Source organism: Rana temporaria, chromosome 9 (assembly GCF_905171775.1).
Source record: "Rana temporaria chromosome 9, aRanTem1.1, whole genome shotgun sequence".
Taxonomy (NCBI): domain Eukaryota; kingdom Metazoa; phylum Chordata; class Amphibia; order Anura; family Ranidae; genus Rana; species Rana temporaria.
Window position 1 is genome coordinate 142,947,192 of NC_053497.1, and position 19,917 is coordinate 142,967,108.

Here is a 19,917-nt window from a genome sequence, read left to right on the forward strand (position 1 = left end):
ATTTTTACAGTAATCAGTGGTGATCAAATACCACCAAAAGAAAGCTCTATTTGTGGGGAAAAAAGGACGTCAATTTTGTTTGGTAGCCACGTCGCACAACTGCGCAACTGCCAGTTAAAGTGACGCAGTGCCGAATCGCAAAAAGTGGCCTGGTCTTTGATCAGTGAAATAGTCCGGGGCTGAATCGGTTAAGGTGAAAAAACATATTACGACTACCGCTCCCCCAGTCCCCCGTTTTACTTACCTGAGCCCTGGAAAGTCCCACGTTGCGAACGCGCTCTTCCTTTGCCTCGGCTCTTCATTGGATAGATTGATAGCAGCGCAGCCATTGGCTCGCGCAGCTGTCAATCAAATCCAATGATGCGCCGAATGCAGGACTCGGGAGCGCGTCCACAAGGTAACCCCCTTGGGAGAGCTCTTCCCAGAGGGAGTTATCTGAGGTGGAGAGGAGACGGGAGAGCTACCATGGGACCCCAGAACAGGAGGATCGGGGCCACTCTGTGCAAAACAAGCTGCACAGTGGAGGCAAGTATGACATGTTTGTTATTTAAAAAAAAAAAAAAAAGAAATGTGTACCTTTAATATCACTTTAAGCATTTCTCTAGAACTTCCAAACTCATTATATACTCCTGGAGTAAAAAAATCCAATATCATGTTATTATTTATGGTATTGAGGTTTGAACAAACTTACAGATACAGATTTAGCCACTCTGGACGGTCTGAGGAGGCCTGTAATGCTGCAAAGTGCTGGATGCCACTGCCTGGGTGCTGGTGTCGCAGTCATCTCGTCGGAAGTCAGGACTCAGCAGGTCTAGCTGGCTTGTAATGCACAGGGCTGTTCTCACTCTCAGGTCTCCAACAGTCATCTCATCATGATGCGGTTGCTTGCTGGGAGCGGATTGTGGAAGCAGGCGGAGCTCCGTGAAAAACGGAAGTTAGTTTACGAGGGTAAACGTCCCTGCCTCATATTTTCAACCCATTTTTGTTTGTTAGCGAAAACAGATCCGATTTTCGCCATAGTTTTTGTCAGGGGATGCAAATGTGCTGTACTTTTCGTTTTCGTCACTGAATAAATGCCATTGACGAAATCTTTGACGGAAAAGTTTTCGTTGACGAAATTAACACTGGTTCCATACACAGAGTCGGAGCATGGAGTAGGTCCATGGGCCCCCAGGATTTAGCTAAAACCGCAAGACAGTCCTGCAGAAACCAGGACTGTTGCAAAAGTATGCACTTATACATTTGTCACCAGAACAGGTATACATATTATTAAATATCCCCTCACCTTCTTCTGGTGACAACTGGATTTTCACTTTGTCATGTTTGCAATGGTCACCAGAACAGATAGGGTGGGAGGTTCCAGACAGCAATAAAATCCTGACAGATGTGCTAACCCTTCTTGATGCCATCAAAATTGAATCACTAGAATGTCTAAAAAGAATTAAAAATCTTTAGTAGATAAAAATAATTCACATACATGTATTTCATCACCATACCTAGCCATTTGCCTGAAGTCCGGCTTGTAAATGTTGATATGCACATCAGGCTCTCTGAAACAAACAATTCAAAACACAAGACACACCATAAGGGATTTTAGATTTTATTTGTGTAACCTCTATAAGCGGCACGACAAAGCAGAGTTCCAGTCCCCAATGGTTCTTCACTGAAACACAGACATCATGGAACCCATTTTGTCTCGACGAAGCCACCCGCTCATAGCTATCTTCCATAGATGAATAAAAGACACAGAAAGGAGCGGGGAAAAAAAAAAGGGTCTACTTACATTGTGCAGAATCTTAACTTATGATACAGAGAACAACCCATCCCCAACTTCTGGGTCCATCTTTTGTTGCAAGAGACTTGCTGGCTAAATGTTGTATGCCATGACTGGACCTACATAGTGAACAGTCCCACTGTGAGCACAAAGACACCCCATAGTCCCCCTATACCATCCTAGCATCGGGCTCTGCACCCCTGGTGGTTTACAAGGGTGACCATGCTGATACCAAGGTGTTCTCTTGTGGCCTCACTCTCTCCGCTCCTAAAAGGCCACTGCTGCTACCCTCCATCCACGGCAGGAAGAGAGAGATGCCTGCAGAGCCAGAAAACAGAGAAGGACAGGGGGAAGGCTTGGATCTAGAGGCAGGAGGGATCTTCTCTTCTATCTTCCCGTATCCTTAGGACTTGACAGGCGTAATGGGGAGCAGGCTGCCAAATTTAAAGTGCTGAATCACAGGAAACTTCTCCAGACACTGCAAGAGAAAGACAGGCAGAGATAAGGCACAAATCTTATTAGCGCGGTTGCTGACGACGCCACAGTCGAGGCAGACACGTGGTCAGCATTACAGCTGTTTGTAAAGAGACAAAGACAGTGCAGCCCAAATGCAAGGCTGATTTACCAACTCTATCAGATGCTGGGCTGTCAAGCTTCAAAGGTTGACTCTACCCAAAAATGACATTTCAGTTTTACCACAAGCTACTCTCAGTCTTTAGTGGCGAGATATCTCCACCAGAATCCCCAATTCCACTCATCTGACATTTAAAGTAAAGTTAAATGATTGTTTTACATTTTAAAGAACGTACCATTGACACCAACAAATGACTGGGGCATCTGGCTGACAGTTATGCCATATGAGAGGGGATGCACATACAGCTACAGCATTAAAAAACATGCCACTGAGAAATACAATGCGCCCATGTGGTGACTGCACACCAAAAGAATCGGGTTTGAGTGGAATTGGCATTTTTGTTCCATGAAGTCTCAGCTGCTACAAAGAGGCTGAACTCTACATAATAGCATACAGTGGGTTCTGATCGTTTCAGAAAATGATTGTTAATGTGTGTGCACAGCTTAAATCCGGGCATAATAATGATGAATAATCAATTAAACAAGCTGGAAAAAAAATGTGTTTGTCAGACAATGACAGTGTATGGCTATGTTTGAATACAATACTCAATCGTTTATTGGATAATATTCAAGGAGTCTTCAAAATGTGGGAGTAAAACTGTTCTTGAAACTAAACTCCAGACAAATAATAATATAAAAACAAAAACCTTTAACCAGCTATGTATTAAAAGAAAAAATTAAATGTATTCTAAATGAATGCAGGCCCCCTAAGCAGTCCATACTCGCCTTTTATTTGGTCCCCATCATGACTTGGAATTTACACAGGGCTGAGGACCATCTTACCCACACTCATATAATAGTTGAGTTCCTGATTGGCAAGGGGATGAGTCACAAGCTCCCCAATTAAAAAAGTACTAAGTTTCGCCCAAACAAAATTAGAGAAGGAAAGTATAATATGTGCACCTCGGAAGGGGCTCACCAAAAGCCCTCACCTACATCAGAGTTCCAAGCATTCCCCCTTAAATCAGGGTTCCCAAAGCCCCCCTTACATCAGAGTCCACAGAGCACCCCTTACATCCGAGTCCCCCTTACCTTAGTGTGCTCACTTGTTCAGAGGCAGGAAAGAGAAGGGAGGGAGGGGAAAGACTTAAGTCACAGACAGTGGATGTTGAGCTCAGGATGGTCGAGGATGGAGGCCCAGGCATCGACACCTTTCACGCACAATGTATCTGCACTGTGTGCAGACAACCTATGTTACGCTATGGGGGCGCAGCAGCTGTACAAACTAGGGTTGCACCAATACTGTTACCAAGTATTTCCACAAATACTTGTACCTATGCTCCGATACCTAAAACTGATACATTTGTGCCCATATAAAACTAATGGGCTCAAATCACACTGCAAAGAATCGTATGTGATTTGAATAGGAATGCAGTCTCATAGTGACTTCATTATGGGTTTATACAGGAGCGGTGCAGAAGACCGCATGTGATTTGGACAGGAATCGTACTGCATTTTTGTTCAAATCACATGCGATTATTTGCAGTGCGATTTGAGCCCTTTAATTTTGTATAGGCTCAAATCGCACTGCACCGCATTGGTAATTGGTATCGGTGAGTACTTGAGCACAAGTATCGGTACTCGTATTGGCTCTTAAAAAACAGGTATTGGTGCATCCCTAGGACGAACCCAGCCACAGGTCATAATTTGCCAGGCACTTAGGTGCAGGTATACTGCCCTGAACACAGACTGTGGCCCAGATTCACGTAGGAGATACGACGGCGTATCTCCAGATATGCCGTCGTATCTCTGAGTCTGAGGCGTCGTATCTTGGCGCTTGATTCAAAGAATCAGATACGCCAGAACTTCTCTAAGATACGACCAGCGTAAGTCTCCTATGCCGTCGTATCTTAACTGCATATTTACGCTGGCCGCTAGGGGCGTGTACGCCGATTTACGCCTAGAATATGTAAATCAGCTAGATGCGCCTATTCACGAACGTACGCCCGGCCGTCGCAGTACAGATATGCCGTTTACGCTAGGCTTTTTCCGGCGTAAAGTTACCCCTGCTATATGAGGCGCAGCCAATGTTAAGTATGGACGTCGGGCCAGCGTCAAATTTTTCTGTCGATTACGTCTTTTGTGCAAGTCGTTCGCGAATAGGGCTGTGCGTCATTTACGTTTTTTGCGTGTTAATTTGGAGCATGCGCACTGGGATACTTTCACGGACGGCGCATGCGCCGTTCGTAAAAAGCGTAATTTACGTGGGGTCACAATAGATTTACATAAAACACGCCCACACGTTCCATATTTGAATTAGGCGGGCTTACGCCAGCCTATTTATGCTAGGTCGCCGCAACTTTGCTTTGTGAATACTGCACTTGCCTGTCAAAGTTGCGGAGGCGTAAATAGGATACGTTATGCCCGCTCACAAATACGCGCTCCCTACGTGAATCTAGGCCAGTGTGCATTCGGGACCTGTGTATGTGGTTGTACAGCCACTGCGTCTCCTTGGAGTAACAGGTGGCCCCAGCCACATGAGCAATCCATTCATTCACATAGCCAGAGCAATTGGCTCATTCGCACGTGAGGATGGGGTGAGGCAAAGCCCCATTGCTCAGCTGCACTTTTACTGCTCACCAACCGGTACCCCCTTCAGCAATGGAGGCAGTGGCTAGGGGTGTACACATGCCACGGCTGCAATGTTATGCTTCGCAGCCATGGCAGAAATTATACTCCCATTAAACAAGACCTATGCAAGTGAATAGCGCTGCTCTCCAAGCGCCCTGCAACCATGTGCTTTGCAGGGCTTTTCTTCCTAGTGCAGGGTTAAAGAAGGTTGTAAAAGATGATTTACCTCCTCACCGCTTGCCAAATGCTCTTTGAAGAGTATTCACATAATTTAAAACCTAAACGGTCTGGGTGCATCCTGGACAAATACTAACCCTATGAAAAAACTCAGGGTCACTTTAAGCCGTTGCCTTCCCCAAAACCAAATACAGTAAAACCTTGGTTTGAGAGTAACTTGGTTTGAGAGCGTTTTGCAGTATATTGTAGAAGAGAGGCGCCTCTAAGTGTAGTGTAGTGTCTTTCAGTTTAAAGTCCATATAAAAAGATTATAGCAATGTGATCAGCTGCGTAACCATAAATGTCCATTCACGGGGGCTTCTGCTCACCGCCATTGATGTTGTCCCTTTCACTAGCGGTTCAAGCCTCGCTTTCAGATCGCTCTACTGCAGGGTAGTCTTCCCGGTCACGATTGCAGACTGACAGCGGTAAGAGTCGGCGTTGAGGATGACTGTATGTGGACGTTTTACCCCGGATGCCTGCATACTTAGATGTGCCTCTTTTAATCATCAACCATGCAAGTTGCTAAATGTTGTACCTTCATTAAATGTAACCATATTGCTACACTTAGAGACTCCTCTTTTATACTCTGTAGCTCCTGCTGAATTTTGCTTCTAATTTCCTTGTGGAGGTTTCCAATTGTGAATGGACATTTTATGGATACACAACCTATCACATTGCTATAATCTTTTTATATGGACCATAAACTAAAGGATTTATGAATAAATGGTTGTGGAACGAATCACCTAAGTTTCCATTATTTCTTTTGGGAAAATTTGCTTTGATATACAAGTGCTTTGGATTACAAACATGCTTCCTGAAAGAACTATGCTCGCAATCCAAGGTTTTACTGTACCACTTTTAACACAACTTTTTTAATGCAAACTTAACACAACTCATAGAAACTTGGCCTCCAACACCAATCCTTTATTTTGTATACTCTCTTTCTATTAAGGGCAGCCATGCCAAATCCTTACAGTGGTGTCAACAGCTCTGCTGGCACCAGACTGTCAGCATCGACACAGCTGATTACACAGATGACAAGATCATCCCCATTCAATAGCCAATTAATAAACCTGCCACAAATACCACCAACAATTTCTGTCACAGTCGGGTTGAAAAGGGCACAAGTCCAACCAACAGACAAAAATATAAATATAAATCCAGCATATACAGAATCCTCAACCCACAGTTTATCCAGAGGAAGGCCAAAAACCTTAATAAACCATGTGCTCAGGAAGAGCACAAAATTGTAATGGTTGTAAATCCAAAACAAAAAGTAATACATTTTATAATCAGTGGCATCACTAGGGTTGGTGTCACCTCGTGCAGTAAAACATGGTGGCACCCCTTGATCGGAAGTGCGACCTTGGTAGTCCTGCCACTACAATAGCTATAAGGTAGCGGGATAGATAGTTCCTAGTGGTTCATTCTCTATGATCCTGAGCCCATGGTGAAAACTTGGGAGGCCTTGGATAGGCCAAAGGGAAGGGTGACAAATTGGTAATGCTAAACACCTACAGCAAAATGCAGATAGCATTGGTTTAGGAGAAAAGATGGGATTGTTCAAAAAAGCATCCCAAATGTCTACTGAAGCCAGAAAGTCTTCCCGGGAAAGGGAGGAAATGACTGACCTGGCTGATTCAATGCGCAACTTCTGAATTGGCAGGAAAAAATTGAGAAGGTTTCGATCCAAAATATGCCACACTCCTCCAATTAGCTTGGGAACTACACAGATTGGAGTAGAAACTCTTAAAGCATTCTTCGTATGGGACCTGAAGGGGTTTTCAAAAACAAGTCTGCCGATGGCAGACCACACCTCTGGTCATGCATAGCACCCTATGGCTAACTCAACACAATGCACCACATGCCAAGATGAGTGTCCACACAAGATCCAATGCCCACAGCAACATTACAGGTCAGCATCTCATCTTGAACCAATCAGGTGCATGTATGGTCCATCAAGGCTCAGCCAATCAGGGTGCCTGTATGGTCCATCAAGGCTCAGCCAAGAATCAACTGATCCAGAAGCTGCATAAGGGGCTGCAGTGACTCCATGTGCAGCCACAAATCTTGATGGGAGAATCATCTTTAGAAAAAAAAAATCCACAAAATGCAGTAAGCTTCTCTCAGTAGAGCTAAAAGGTCCATCACCTTAGGACACTAGCAAAAAACTGAGGCTAGCTGGGAATGGTGCCCCCCTCCTGCCGCTTTCTGGTGCCCTCCGCCACATACCGGAGCCATCGGCAGTGGTGGAGGTGATCGGGTCCTGTCCCTGGGCTGACATGGAGATAAGTGAGGGGAAGATGGCCCCCACCCGTCTCCATATTATTGCAGGGTGGAAGTGATGGCAAAACGTCACTTCCGCCCAATGCTCTTAAAGGGACTTTTTTTTTTCAAATGACATTAAATTATTATTATTTTTTGTATTGCATTTTAGTGTAAATATGAGCGCCAATGTCTCATATTTAAGAGGACCTGTCATGCTTTTTTCTATTACAAGGGATAGGAATAGGAATAAAAGTGACCCATTTTTTTTCAATAAATAATAATAAAAAATTGAAACGCGCCTGCCGAGCTCGCGTGCATAAGCAAACTCATACGTGAGCAGCGCCCGCTTATGAAAACAGTGTTCAAACCACACATGTGAGGTATTGCCACGATCGTTAGAACGAGATCGATAATTCTAGCCCTAGACCTTCTCTAACTAAAAACATGCAACCTGTAGAATGTTTTCAAACGTCACCTATGGAGCGTGACATGTTGGGTATCAATTTACTCGGCGTAACAAAAGCTTTCACAATATAAACAAACAAAAAAATTGGGCCAACTTTACTGTTGTCTTATTTTTTAATAAAAAAAAATGTTTTTTTTTTTTTTTGAGCAAATATGGTGCGACAAAAAGTAATGCAAAAAAATATATAATATTTCAGTGTTCTAAGTAATTTTCTAGCAAAAAAAAATGTTTTTAACTTGTAAACACCAAATCTCAGAATGGGGCTCGGGGCTGAAGTGGTTAATTGGCTCCGGTCTAAATTGGCTCTAGTATGTGTATATATGACCAAGTTAGGGACCCATGTGAATGTACAATATGTAAAGAGCTGTAAATTGTCAGCGCTCTATTAATCCCTGTAATACATAAATATCATCCATCCTAGTTTATCAGCAGGTAGTGGGTACGATTGTATTCTTGTGAATGTTATTAGTAGCTTTGAAACAAAATAGATTTTTTGCTTTTTTGTTGTTGTTTCTTTAAGACAGTTTTTATATAAAGCAGCTTTTCATTTATGCTGCGGGGCCTTTTATCGCTTTTCCCCCTTCCAGTTCCCAGTCTCGTTGGATGACTGGAGGTGAGCAGAAGTGCCTGCATGTGGTGCGGTTGCAGCTCTCCGGTCTGTGACAGAGCAGGATGAGGTGGGGAGGGTGGGGACTGTGTGTGTAAGCTCTCTTGTCTCTGCAGGAAGTTTACCACTGAGGGAAGTTTCCACATGTGTGTGTGTGGGAAGAGAGAGAGAGAGAGAACACAGCTGCGCTCCCAAACAAACAGGGCAATAAACCTTGTTAACACTTCGGCTGCCAGGGAATCATTCCTGGGGCCCCTTGTGCTGCACTACAGGGGTGAATATTCATTGCTAGTAGGCTTTACACACAGATCTGCTTTTAGACTTTAGAGGGAGAGTAGATATGCAGGCACAATGCAACCACCAATACTTCTGAATGCTGTGTCTCTATGACTAAGACAGTCCATACATGAATCCGTTTTTTAGTTTAACCAGCGGGTTGAAAAAAAAAAAAAAAAAAAAAAAGACTCGATGTGGGAATCCTCCCTACTAAGCTAGTGTATTCTGACAGCAGGAAGACTTCCCCGCAATCAGAATACCCTGATCAGCACTGCTGGTTATAGCCTGCAGCACTGATCAAGTGGGGAAAACCCGACAGGGCAGGTGTACAGAAGTTAATCGGTAGATCGATTTCTGTACAACCACCCTGACCATACATTGATCGAAAGTCAGTCAGTCCCTGTTGAACTGTCAGAATTGCAATCCATGTTTGGCCTATGCATAAACTCACTAGCTTGCATGTGCCGACCTGGCAAGTTTATGTCAATGTAGCAGAGAGAAGGAAAGTGGTGGAGGCAGACGTTGCTGCAGATCTTGGCTGTAAAGAGCCAAATCTGTTGACTTATCTCACATTTGTAGGCTGCTAAGACTTTGCATGGATGACACTGCAAGTGGAAATTTTCTAATTTAAGTGATATCCTTTATTTGCTAATGAAGCTTTAAAAGATGCAAACTTTCAAGATGCCTTAAGCTGTCCCTAGATGCATAGATTTCTTTTATTCAGCCCATAGGCTAACAGATTCCTCCATCCACACTAAACAGCATTGATGGACGAATCTCCCGTGCTGGCAATTGTATTCTAACAACTAGCACCCGTGGCTGTCAGAGTGCCTGAACAGTAAGTGCAGCCGATTGGCTGCAGTCACTTTTTGACTGACAACTTTCAGATCGAAGTTTGCTGGGCGGTGCCAGCAAGGCCAGCAGCGTTGCCAACCGTCAGTATTTTTACTGGCAGCCAGCAAAAAACAGGCAATTTTGCCAGTAAAAGGAAAAGGTTGCCAGTAAAAAATATGGCTGTGACACTCAGCTCGGTCCGAGAGTCGGATGATACCATATGAGTGCCTTCTACAGTGTGTTAGGGTGGCTCTGGCGGAGGCAATGCCTGAGCATGTGGTGTGATCTCATGGCGCAAGGCAGTCAAGCAGAGCAACCAGAGCCTCGTGTGTGGGTTGGGAGCAAGGCAGGCCGGGAGCAGGACTTTCAGTGCTGTTTACACTGGAGTGGAGTGAAGGGACCACCTGGCCTGGAGAGAGACTGTCACTGTGACTCAGGAGAGGACGTGTCGTGTCAGTGATCTGTGGTGCTGCACACTGCTGTCATTGTGAGAGTCAGTTTGTTTCATGTGTGTGCCTGACCCAATCTCCTATCCCTGATCTACTTACTTACTTACTATATTGAAAATAAAATAAGAATATGTTTTTTTGCCTTATTATCTACCTTAAAGCGGGAGTTCACCCCCAAATCAACTTTCTGACATTAGTTCCAGCATACTGCTAACATCTGCAGTATGCTGGGGGTTTTTTTTTTTTTTTTCGCTACTTATCGTTTTATGAGCCCTTGTTATCCGGCTCCGAGCGGGGATCGCTTCCGGGTATAGGCGTTCCTAAGCGAAGAGGAGTTGATTGACGGTCGGCTAAAGCGCGTCACGGCTTCCGAAAATACCGAGAGTGACACTCTCGGGTGTTTACGGCGCCTGCGCAGTCAGCTCTACACGGCATTAGCGCCGTAAACACCTGAGTGTCATTTTGGGTATTTTCGGAAGCCGTGACGCGCTTTAGCAGCCCGTCAATCAACTCCTCTTCGCTTAGGAACGCCTACTCCCCGCAGGATTCCCCGCTCGGAGCCGGATAACAAGGGCTCATAAAACAATAAGTAGCGGAAAAAAATAAAAAACCCCAGCATACTGCAGATGTTAGCAGTATGCTGGAACTAATGTCAGAAAGTTGATTTGGGGGTGAACTCCCACTTTAAATCATATTGCTAATTGCATACTGTACTTGTTTGTAGCCTAAATACAGAAATTTGCACTTAAAACAGTAGATTTTTTAACTTTTGAAAATGCCAGTAAAAACTTGGCGGTGCCAGTAAATTTTGGGTGTTGTGTCAGTAAATTTCAATCTGGCAGGTTGGCAACACTGAAGGCCACCCACAGATAGAATTTTAGCCAAACCAGCAGGAAACAGATGAAATTCAAACCTGTATGGCCAGCTTCAGATCCCTTCTTCAGGTTTCTACTTACACTGTAAGTACATAGACAGCCAGTTGTGGGACAGTCTATGCTGCATATTCCAGCATGTAGACTCTCCCCTCAGCAGACAAGTGGAATGGAGACTGCAGTATGAATGGCTACAGACAATACAGCCTGTGTTTGCTTTAACAATGCAGCATAAAGCAAAGCAAGCACTTTTCTGAGTGCTCGTCTGTATTCAGCCATTCAGTTCAATAGAAACCTAGTGCACTGAGCCTCAGGAAGTACTTCCAGCATTTCAGGAATGTGAACAGATCGCTCCCTTTATGGTGTTGTGTGTACATAGCCTTAGGGGGCCATACAAATCGCTCCCAACTGTACCACATCTACAGGGACTGTCCCTCTCTTTGTAATCCAATCCCTCTGTCCCTCTTTTTGGTCTGATGTACAGGCCTTCTGTTTAAAGACAAAAAATACAATTTACCTTCCAAATAAAATAAAACTTTTACCAACCTCTGAATTATTGCTTGTTATCTTTTCTGAAAATCCACTATAAAAAGGAAAAGTAGTGGTGAGAAGAATCCTTGTCGATTTAACCAATCATATTTTGCATACTGTTCACACTGCAGTGACTAAAGCTGGCCACAGATTATGCGATTTTCTTTCCTGCAACCACAGATTGCAGGACAGAAAATCTCTGGATTCCCCCATCATCACAGCCATTGTTGATGGGTAAATACCTCCTGTGCTGTGGAGCTATTGTATTCTACCAGCGAGCAGTCGTCCCTGCCGGGAGTACACAGTGATTGCCGCTTGCAGCTACAGCTGCTGCCAATAATCGCATGCAAAACATCTGACATACCCAGTGTACCCAAATTGATAGATGGATTTACTTGGGTACAATCAGCCTGCCCACAGATAGATTGAATCACAGGCAGTCCCTCCTGAACCAGATGGGATTTGATACATATCCATGACCAGTTTAAAAGACAAGTATGGGGGGGGGGGGTTAAAACCTATTTACAGTACCTAAGTGAATGCAGAATTGATCTGATGCTGCACCTGTCACCTGCTGACTCTAAGACTGAGAACTGAATGTTCAAACACTGCTGATCGCTCAGCTTCAGAGCTCCTTCAGCAGAGAGCTGATGACCATCAGTCACCGGCTCTGTGCTCTGGCCCCCCCATGGCTCACCGAGAGGCTGAGGCAGGTTCCGGTCCAGACTTCTGGGTGGCTACCGACCATATAGTCACGTTCTTTCACCAGCTGGACAGGCTTTGTAACATCAGCCAATAGCGGGCCTTGGCCCAGTGTCGGTTAAAAATGAACTGCACTCCTGTGATTCACAGGAGAAGGAAGTACAGCCAAAGGAGCCTTGGCTGTATTTCTTCTTCAAGGCTATGGTGTGGGTGAGTTTTGCACCTGTATACTAAAGCTGCCCATACACTGTACCATTCCCCCATCCATGCTAAACAGCGTAGATGGAGAGATCTTTCCTGCTGGTTACTATAGTCTGATGGCTTGCACTCATAACTGTCAGAATACCCAAACAGCGGCTTCATCTGAATTAACGCTACTGCTGTTCGGCTGACAATTTTCCAGACAGAAGTCTGTTGGGTGGGAGGGTGTAAGGGTGCCAAGATGGCCACCCATGAAGGGATTTCAGCAGGTTCATCATAAACTGACTGAAATGTTCTCCATTTATGGTCATTGTAAAAGATGTCCCCCCTTTTTTCACTTCAAAAGGTCGACAGGTATACCATACACCACCCAAACCATGTAAGCACACACCATCTGAGGCAAACTTTGCTTGTGACAGGCAAGTCACCTAGAGCTGCCCTACAATAACATGCTCTTCATTTTGCTTTAAAACTGCCACAAAAAAGGGTGGAGGGTGGAACAATCCATTCTGTGGGGAAGAGAGAACTACAGTAAAACCTTGGAGAATATTTCTTTCTGGAACCATGCTTGTAATCCAAAGCACTTGAATATCAAAGCAAGTTTCCCCATAAGAAGTAATGGAAACTCAGATGATTCGTTCCACAACCATTTATTCATAGGTCTTTTGGTTTATAGTCCATATAAAAAGATTATACAGGCACATCTGTGATAGGTTGTGTAACCATAAAATGTCCATTCACAATTGGAAGCCTCCACAAGGGGAATTAGAAGCAAAATCCAACAGGCGCTACAGAGTATAAAAAAAGAGAGGCGTCTCAAAGTGTAGCAATATGGTTACATTTAATGACGGTACAACATTTAACAACTCACATGGTTGATGATTAATACAGGCACATCTAAGTATGCAGGCATCTGGGGTAAAGCTGTCCACATAGATCGTCCTTTGCACCACCGGCTCTCACCGCTGTCAGTCTGCAATCATGATCGGGAAGACTACCCTAAAAACGAGGCTAGAAGCGCAGCATCGAAGGGATGGTGGTGCAGAGGACGGTCTATGTGGACAGCTTTCCCCCGGATGCCTGCATACTTAGATGTGCCTGTTTCAATCATCAACCATGTGAGTTGCTAAATGTTGTACCTTCATTAAATGTAACCATATTGCTACACTTAGAGGCACCTCTCTTCTATTATATACTCAGTTGTGACATGACACTACTTGTATATCAAGACATCACTTGTATATCAAGTCAAAATGTATTAAAAAATGTTGCTTGTCTTGCAAAACACTCTCAAACCAAGGTTTTACTGTAATATATGGCTGACAATTGGAAGCCACTGGTGGTGGCAAGCATGGGATTATTAACAGGAAATCAAATGTATGCTTTGAAAGAGTTCCTGAACTACTTTGATACGACTTTTGATGCAACTTTGATGCAGGGACTGTAAAGTTGATCAAAGCTACACTCGAAGTCGCACTCTAAAATCGTGCAAACGTATTCTAATTTACCTTTACTCATCACAGGGCTGGCGGTGTCTCCTTTCTTCTCCCTCCTCCTTCATAGGCATAAACAGAAGTGCTCAGGCTATCCATGAATTCATGTTTATGTCTGCATTTGGCCTGTCGTGGTGGATGATGCCTACAGCATTTGATCATGGTATATGGCCTATAATCTATATAGAGAGGAAATGCATAATCTCCCTCTTCATCAAGAGAGCACAGTTTTCTTCCCTGGTTTAAATCCATTCGGCTATTATAATGGAAGGTACCAAGATCTTTATTTTACTAATTCTTTCTGAAATGCGTCGCTCCAAGAAGGGCTTTTTCTTATTTTGTTTTCCCCTTTCAGAAATCCTAAATTAATTGTACCCTCCTCCTTCCAAAGGTGTATTATTTTCTGCCTTGGAGTCCAATAACGAATATTCATGGCTATCATATGGAATGGGGTCAGGAGTTTGCCTAGGTGTCCATTTTTTGCCATCTTCCCCCTTCAGTTGCTAGGAATCTGGGACAGAAACCAATAAGGTCGCGGCTTGGCTGCCAGTGTCCTATCAACTAATGAGGCTGTGCATCAATGGTTGCTAGGATGCGGGTGACTGGTTGCTAGGATGCAGTAGCTTGCTTGTTATTGTGCAGGCAGTTGTTGCCCTGTATATAAAGGCTAAAGTTACTGAGCTGCGGTGAGGACTGAATGCATGGGCCTCATTGTCACCTGAGATGGTCACTTCTCCTCATTGATGGCACAACACCGTGTGGGGTAAGCATACATAGCCCGTTGTATATTACGACTTTCTTAGAAAGTCAACGTTTACAGGGGGCTTTGGGAGGGGGGGAGGTGGACTCTGAAGGCAGATCAGGGGGATGGAGGAATTAAGTACCAATGGTTTCAGATGCCTTCAGTTAAGAGAATCGGTTACCTTGTCTAGAAATGGTAAACTACAGGATTGCCGTTAAATGTATTTTCTAGGTGTTAAGGCTACATTTATAAAATGTAATCACAGGGCATGATTGGACTATATAAATCATTAATATTAATAGCACGGTTAGGCCAGCCATACACTGAGCAAATATCTTCTAAATAAATTTGCTTGATTTCCCCATCAACACAAACAGTGTTGCCATTGTCTTCTCCCGGCTGGGGGGGGTCGAGGGAAGCTGTCCCGCCGGGAGAAGACTTTGATTATTTCTAGAGGCTACAGCTGCCGCTAGCTATAATCGCAGGTATATCCGGGCATGCTGGTTGTACGCAAGGTAATCGATTAACTCATTCAGCCTGCCCATACATGGTTCGAATCTCTAGCTTCAGCAGGAACCGGCCGAGATTTGAACCGTGTATGGCCTGCCTATGGTATACAAATTCAGCATCCAAAAGCATACGTCATCTGACTGATTTATACAGTGCCGACATATTACGCAGAAAGAAACCATGCAAAGACTAAAAAGGTTTTATAGTGAATGTGGCCATCATATTCTATGTTACGCCTCCCGTCACAGCAGTCAGACTGGCTCCTGGTGCAGCTTGCTGTGTAATTAGACTCTTGGAGCCCCATCTCTCCTGCTCTAGCCCAGGCTTTTAGTCACAGGCATTGAGCTGCCGGTCCTACTGATGTCATGAGGGAGGCTGTTGGAGGGGGGGGGGGGGGGTAGGGTTTACTGATCAGGCCGCCTGGAATTCCAGCCAGGGTGAAAGTTCACTCCACTTCCCAGAGACTGAGGGGGCCTGGAGGAGGCTGAGCAAACACCAGCCAAGGCTGCACAGCTAACAGAGCTTTGCTGTTCTCCTGACACTGGGGAAGGGGCTTATGTGCTGGTGTGACGGGAACACACATCGTGAGATGAAAGGAAGGGGCCTATCACTGTGGAGCTGGTTAGTCACAAGCTGACACACATGGGCGCAGTATGCTCGCTCTTTGCTCCTAATGTGAAGCAGCTCTCGCTTGCAAATCAATACCACACAGCTCCTCTGGCGCGCCAAGGAACATGAACAGCTCTGCCATTCACACCGAGATGTAGAAACACTGCCCTGTATCAGATGGGCACGCCAGCCACACATGGGGGCATTCCTGGTGGTAAAATATGGTTAAAAGAATGGTGCTGCTCAAAGCAACCGCCGAGATGTTTTGTAAAGCTGCTCATTTATATTTTTTTTGAATATACAATGATTTTGATACTTTCACAAAAATCCGAGCCAATGTGGGCTATTTTGATCAAAATTTTTATAGCGGGGAAAAAAAGGTTGGACAGGTTAAAAAAGTGTAAGTGGTGTAATTGAGCATTTGTTTTTGAATAAAAAGGTTTTAGGGCAATGAAAAAAAAAAAAAAAAAAAATAACACACACATTGTGGATCACAATTTTCTACCACACATTCCAATCCTTAACCACTTAAGCCTCAGACCAAAATGCAGCTAAAGGACCTTGCCCCTTTTTGCGATTCAGCACTGCGTCGCGTTAACTGACAATTGCGCGGTCGTGCGACGTGGCTCCCAAACAAAATTGGCGTCCTTTTTTTCCCACAAATAGAGCTTTCTTTTGGTGGTATTTGATCACCTCTGCGGTTTTTATTTTTTGCACTATCAACAAAAATAGAGCGACAATTTTGAAAAAAATTCTATATTTTTTACTTTTTGCTATAATAAATATCCCCCAAAAATATATATATAAAAAAAAAGTTTTTTCCTCAGTTTAGGCTGAAAAAAATCGCAATAAGCGTTTATCGGTTGGTTTGCGCAAAATTTATAGCGTTTACAAAATAGGGGATAGTTTTATTGCATTTTTTTTCTTTTTACTACCAATGGCGGCGATCAGCGATTTTTTTCGTGACTGCGACACTTCGGACAATTTTGACACATTTTTGGGACCATTGTAATTTTCACAGCAAAAAATGCATTTGAAATGCATTGTTTACTGTGGAAATGACACAGTTGCAGTTTGGGAGTTAACCACAGGGGGCGCTGAAGGAGTTATGTTTCACCTAATGTGTGTTTACAACTGTAGGGGGGTGTGGCTGTAGGAGTGACGTCATCGATTGTGTCCCCCTATAAAAGGGATGACACGATCGATGCAGCGGCCACAGTGAAGAACGGGGAAGCCGTGTTTACACGCGGCTCTTCTTGTTCTTCAGCTCCGGGGACCGATCGCGGGACCCCAGTGGCGATCGGGTCCCGGAGCTTCAGACTGGGTCGCGGGCGCGCGCCCGTGACCCACGGCTGGGTACATGTACAGGACGTACCTGTACGTACATGTGCCCAGCCGTGCCATTCTGCTGACGTATATGTGCAGGAGGCGGTCCTTAAGTGGTTAACGTGTAACTAAACCCACAACAGTAAAATCTATCTGTATATGCAGTAAAGCATGCTTGTTATAGTCACTGTGGAACCTAAGGGGTTAATCCTCCACATTGTGTAAAAAGGCTGTTTGATCCGGTCTTCTCTGATCCTCCCCTTCTTTTACTGACCCCAATCCATCTGCTCATAGAACAGAGCCCTAGGAGGCACTCTAGCAACACACACCAAACTGAGCATGTGCAGAGAGTTGTTTGTTTTTTGGGTGGGTGTATGTGATTAGCAATCTGCACTGTCCAGACAGGGGACATGCAGCCTCATAGGACAGTCAGAGGAGAATGAAAACTTCCCCCTACAAGCTTTAACCAGTGCTCGGCTGGACACTAAGAAGTCACAAGACCGCTATATACTGCTGATGAGAAAAAGGTATTTATCAGTTTATATTTACTAAAATCGCATTTCAATGTTCTGTGTACTGTGAGAAACCAGATATAGTTAGTGCAGGGTCCTGGGTTTAGAATCACTTTAAAGCTGAATTCAAGGCACAACAACTCTTACCAAATGTATTAATCAACAGCCACAGTGGATACAAGTCCACTTTTGTGTGCACCAAAAACTTTAGCAAATCCAGATATTCCCATATACAAGCAGAATCAACACTAGCTGCATAGTGCAAAGAGCAGAAATGAGGGAGGGGGCGCCCCACCCACTACAGGCTGTCTGCAGAAGACTACAGGAGGGGGCGGATACAAGACCAGTCACTCTGCACAAGGAGGGAGAGTTGCAGTGACTGGTCTTTATGACAGGAAGATCCTCCACAAAAAAATTCTGTACAGCTCTGGAAGGAAAACACAAAGAACACCAAGATTCGCATATGAATACACATGCCTCTTCTATTTAGACATTATTTGCTGATCCTGGAGTTCAGTTTTATATTAGATAACGTGGGATAAATTGAGCAATAAGCACGTTTGCCTCTATTAAAAAAATAAAATGCACATACAAAAAAGCTGTATGAGCCACCATTATAGGGTCAACCTGATCTCTACAAGCAACCTGACTGATCAAAAAAACTCATAATAATTGAGCAGTTGGAAGATTAGAGGAACCCACTCAGGATATCCATATGGAAACTACCATGACAGACTTCTTTATAAGGGGGCAAGTTCTGTAATCCTCATCGTTGCTTCAATACTTTGTCACGGATCAAGAACAAATATGCAGCCTGTGAGGCTGGAGATTCCCAACAACACAATCTGGCAGCTACCTTTGTCCGAGAGTGACTAATGTAGTAGCTGGCAGTGTGTGTGGTTGTGGGCTTGTGTTATTATGATTGTCCATGCCAGCTGACATTATTCACAACAAAAGACTTCCGCTTCAGCTCCAAACCATTTTGGTGGTCAAAGACCAGGTCACTTTTTGCGATTCGGCACTGCTTTTTTTGGTGGTATTTGATCACCTCTGCAAATTTTTATTTTTTAAACAAAAAGAGCGACAATTCTGAAAAAAAAAATTTTTTTTACTTTTTGATATAATAAAAATCCCCAAAAAAATATATAAACACACATATTCTTTTACATATTTTTGGTAAAAAAAAAAAAATTGCAATAAGTGTTTATTGATTGGTTTGCGCAAAAGTTATAGCGTCTACAAAATAGGGGACTGTTTTATTTTATGAATACGTTTTTTTTTTAGTTATAGCGACAATCAGATTTTTATTGGGACTGCGACATTATGGCGGACACATTTGACACCATTTTGGGACCATTGTCATTTTTACAGCAATCAGCTCTATAAAAATGCACTGATTACTGTAAAAATGACACTGGCAGTGGAAGGGGTTAACCACTAGGTGGCGCTGCAGGGGTTAAGTGTTCCCTAGGAAGTGATTCTTACTGTTAGGGGGCGTGGCTACACATGACATGTCACCGATGACCGTTCCCAATCATGGGGAACACTCAACAGTGACAGTGTCACTAGGCAGAATAATGGAATGCCTTGTTTACATAGGCATTCCCCTGTTTTGCCATTGCTGATTGCAATCGCTGCGGCCGCACTCGCGAGCCACGCGGCCGGCGCGCATGCCCCCGGCGGCGTGCGCGCGCCCTCTGGGCGGCAGATTCAAAGGGACGTACCTGTACGCCAATCTGGCTACCTGTGCCATTCTGTCGACGTAAAAAGTCGTGCGGCGGTCGGCAAGCGGTTAATCTCCTCTGAACCGGCTGGTGGCTGTGAGCTCAGTCTGTTATCATAGAAGAAAAAACAAAGATGGTAGCAGAGGAACAGGGCTTATGACATGTAGGGCTGAAGAATGGAAAGGGAGCTGTGGCTTTTGCGCCGTCTATAAGAAGCAAAGTTGCCCTTTCTACCCCAAAACCGCAAACCTAAGAGGCCAAGCTCCTGCCCAAACATAAGTCATTGGGATACATTTACTAAAACTGGTGCGCTCAGAATCTGGTGCAGCTGTGGGTGGGTAGCCAATGAGCTTCTAATTTCAGCTTGGGCAATAAAACCTGGATGCCGATTGGTTTCTATGCAGAGTTGCACTATATTTTGCACGCTGTAGTTTTAGTAAATAACCCCCATTGTGTTTTTCAATACTGGCAGAAGGCAGGGACACCATTTTATACACATGCCCTATAATGTCCATGTTGCTTCAAGGAGAAGGCCTCACTAGGGTGACCACATTTCCAAACAACCATTCAGGGACACCCTCCCTTCCCAAAAATCAGC

At 44.3% G+C, this 19,917-nt stretch overlaps 1 protein-coding gene across 1 annotated transcript in view; it reads right to left on the reverse strand.

Moving 5' to 3' along the window:
* Positions 1-1,584: 1,584 nt before the first annotated feature.
* The window catches only part of PTPA (protein phosphatase 2 phosphatase activator), a 169,575-nt gene continuing 151,242 nt past the window's right edge, over positions 1,585-19,917 (reverse strand). The window contains exon 10 of the mRNA XM_040324686.1: positions 1,585-2,252. Coding sequence (XP_040180620.1) covers positions 2,178-2,252 — 75 coding nt within the window. The 3' untranslated portion in view covers positions 1,585-2,177. The remainder of the gene's footprint in view (positions 2,253-19,917) is intronic.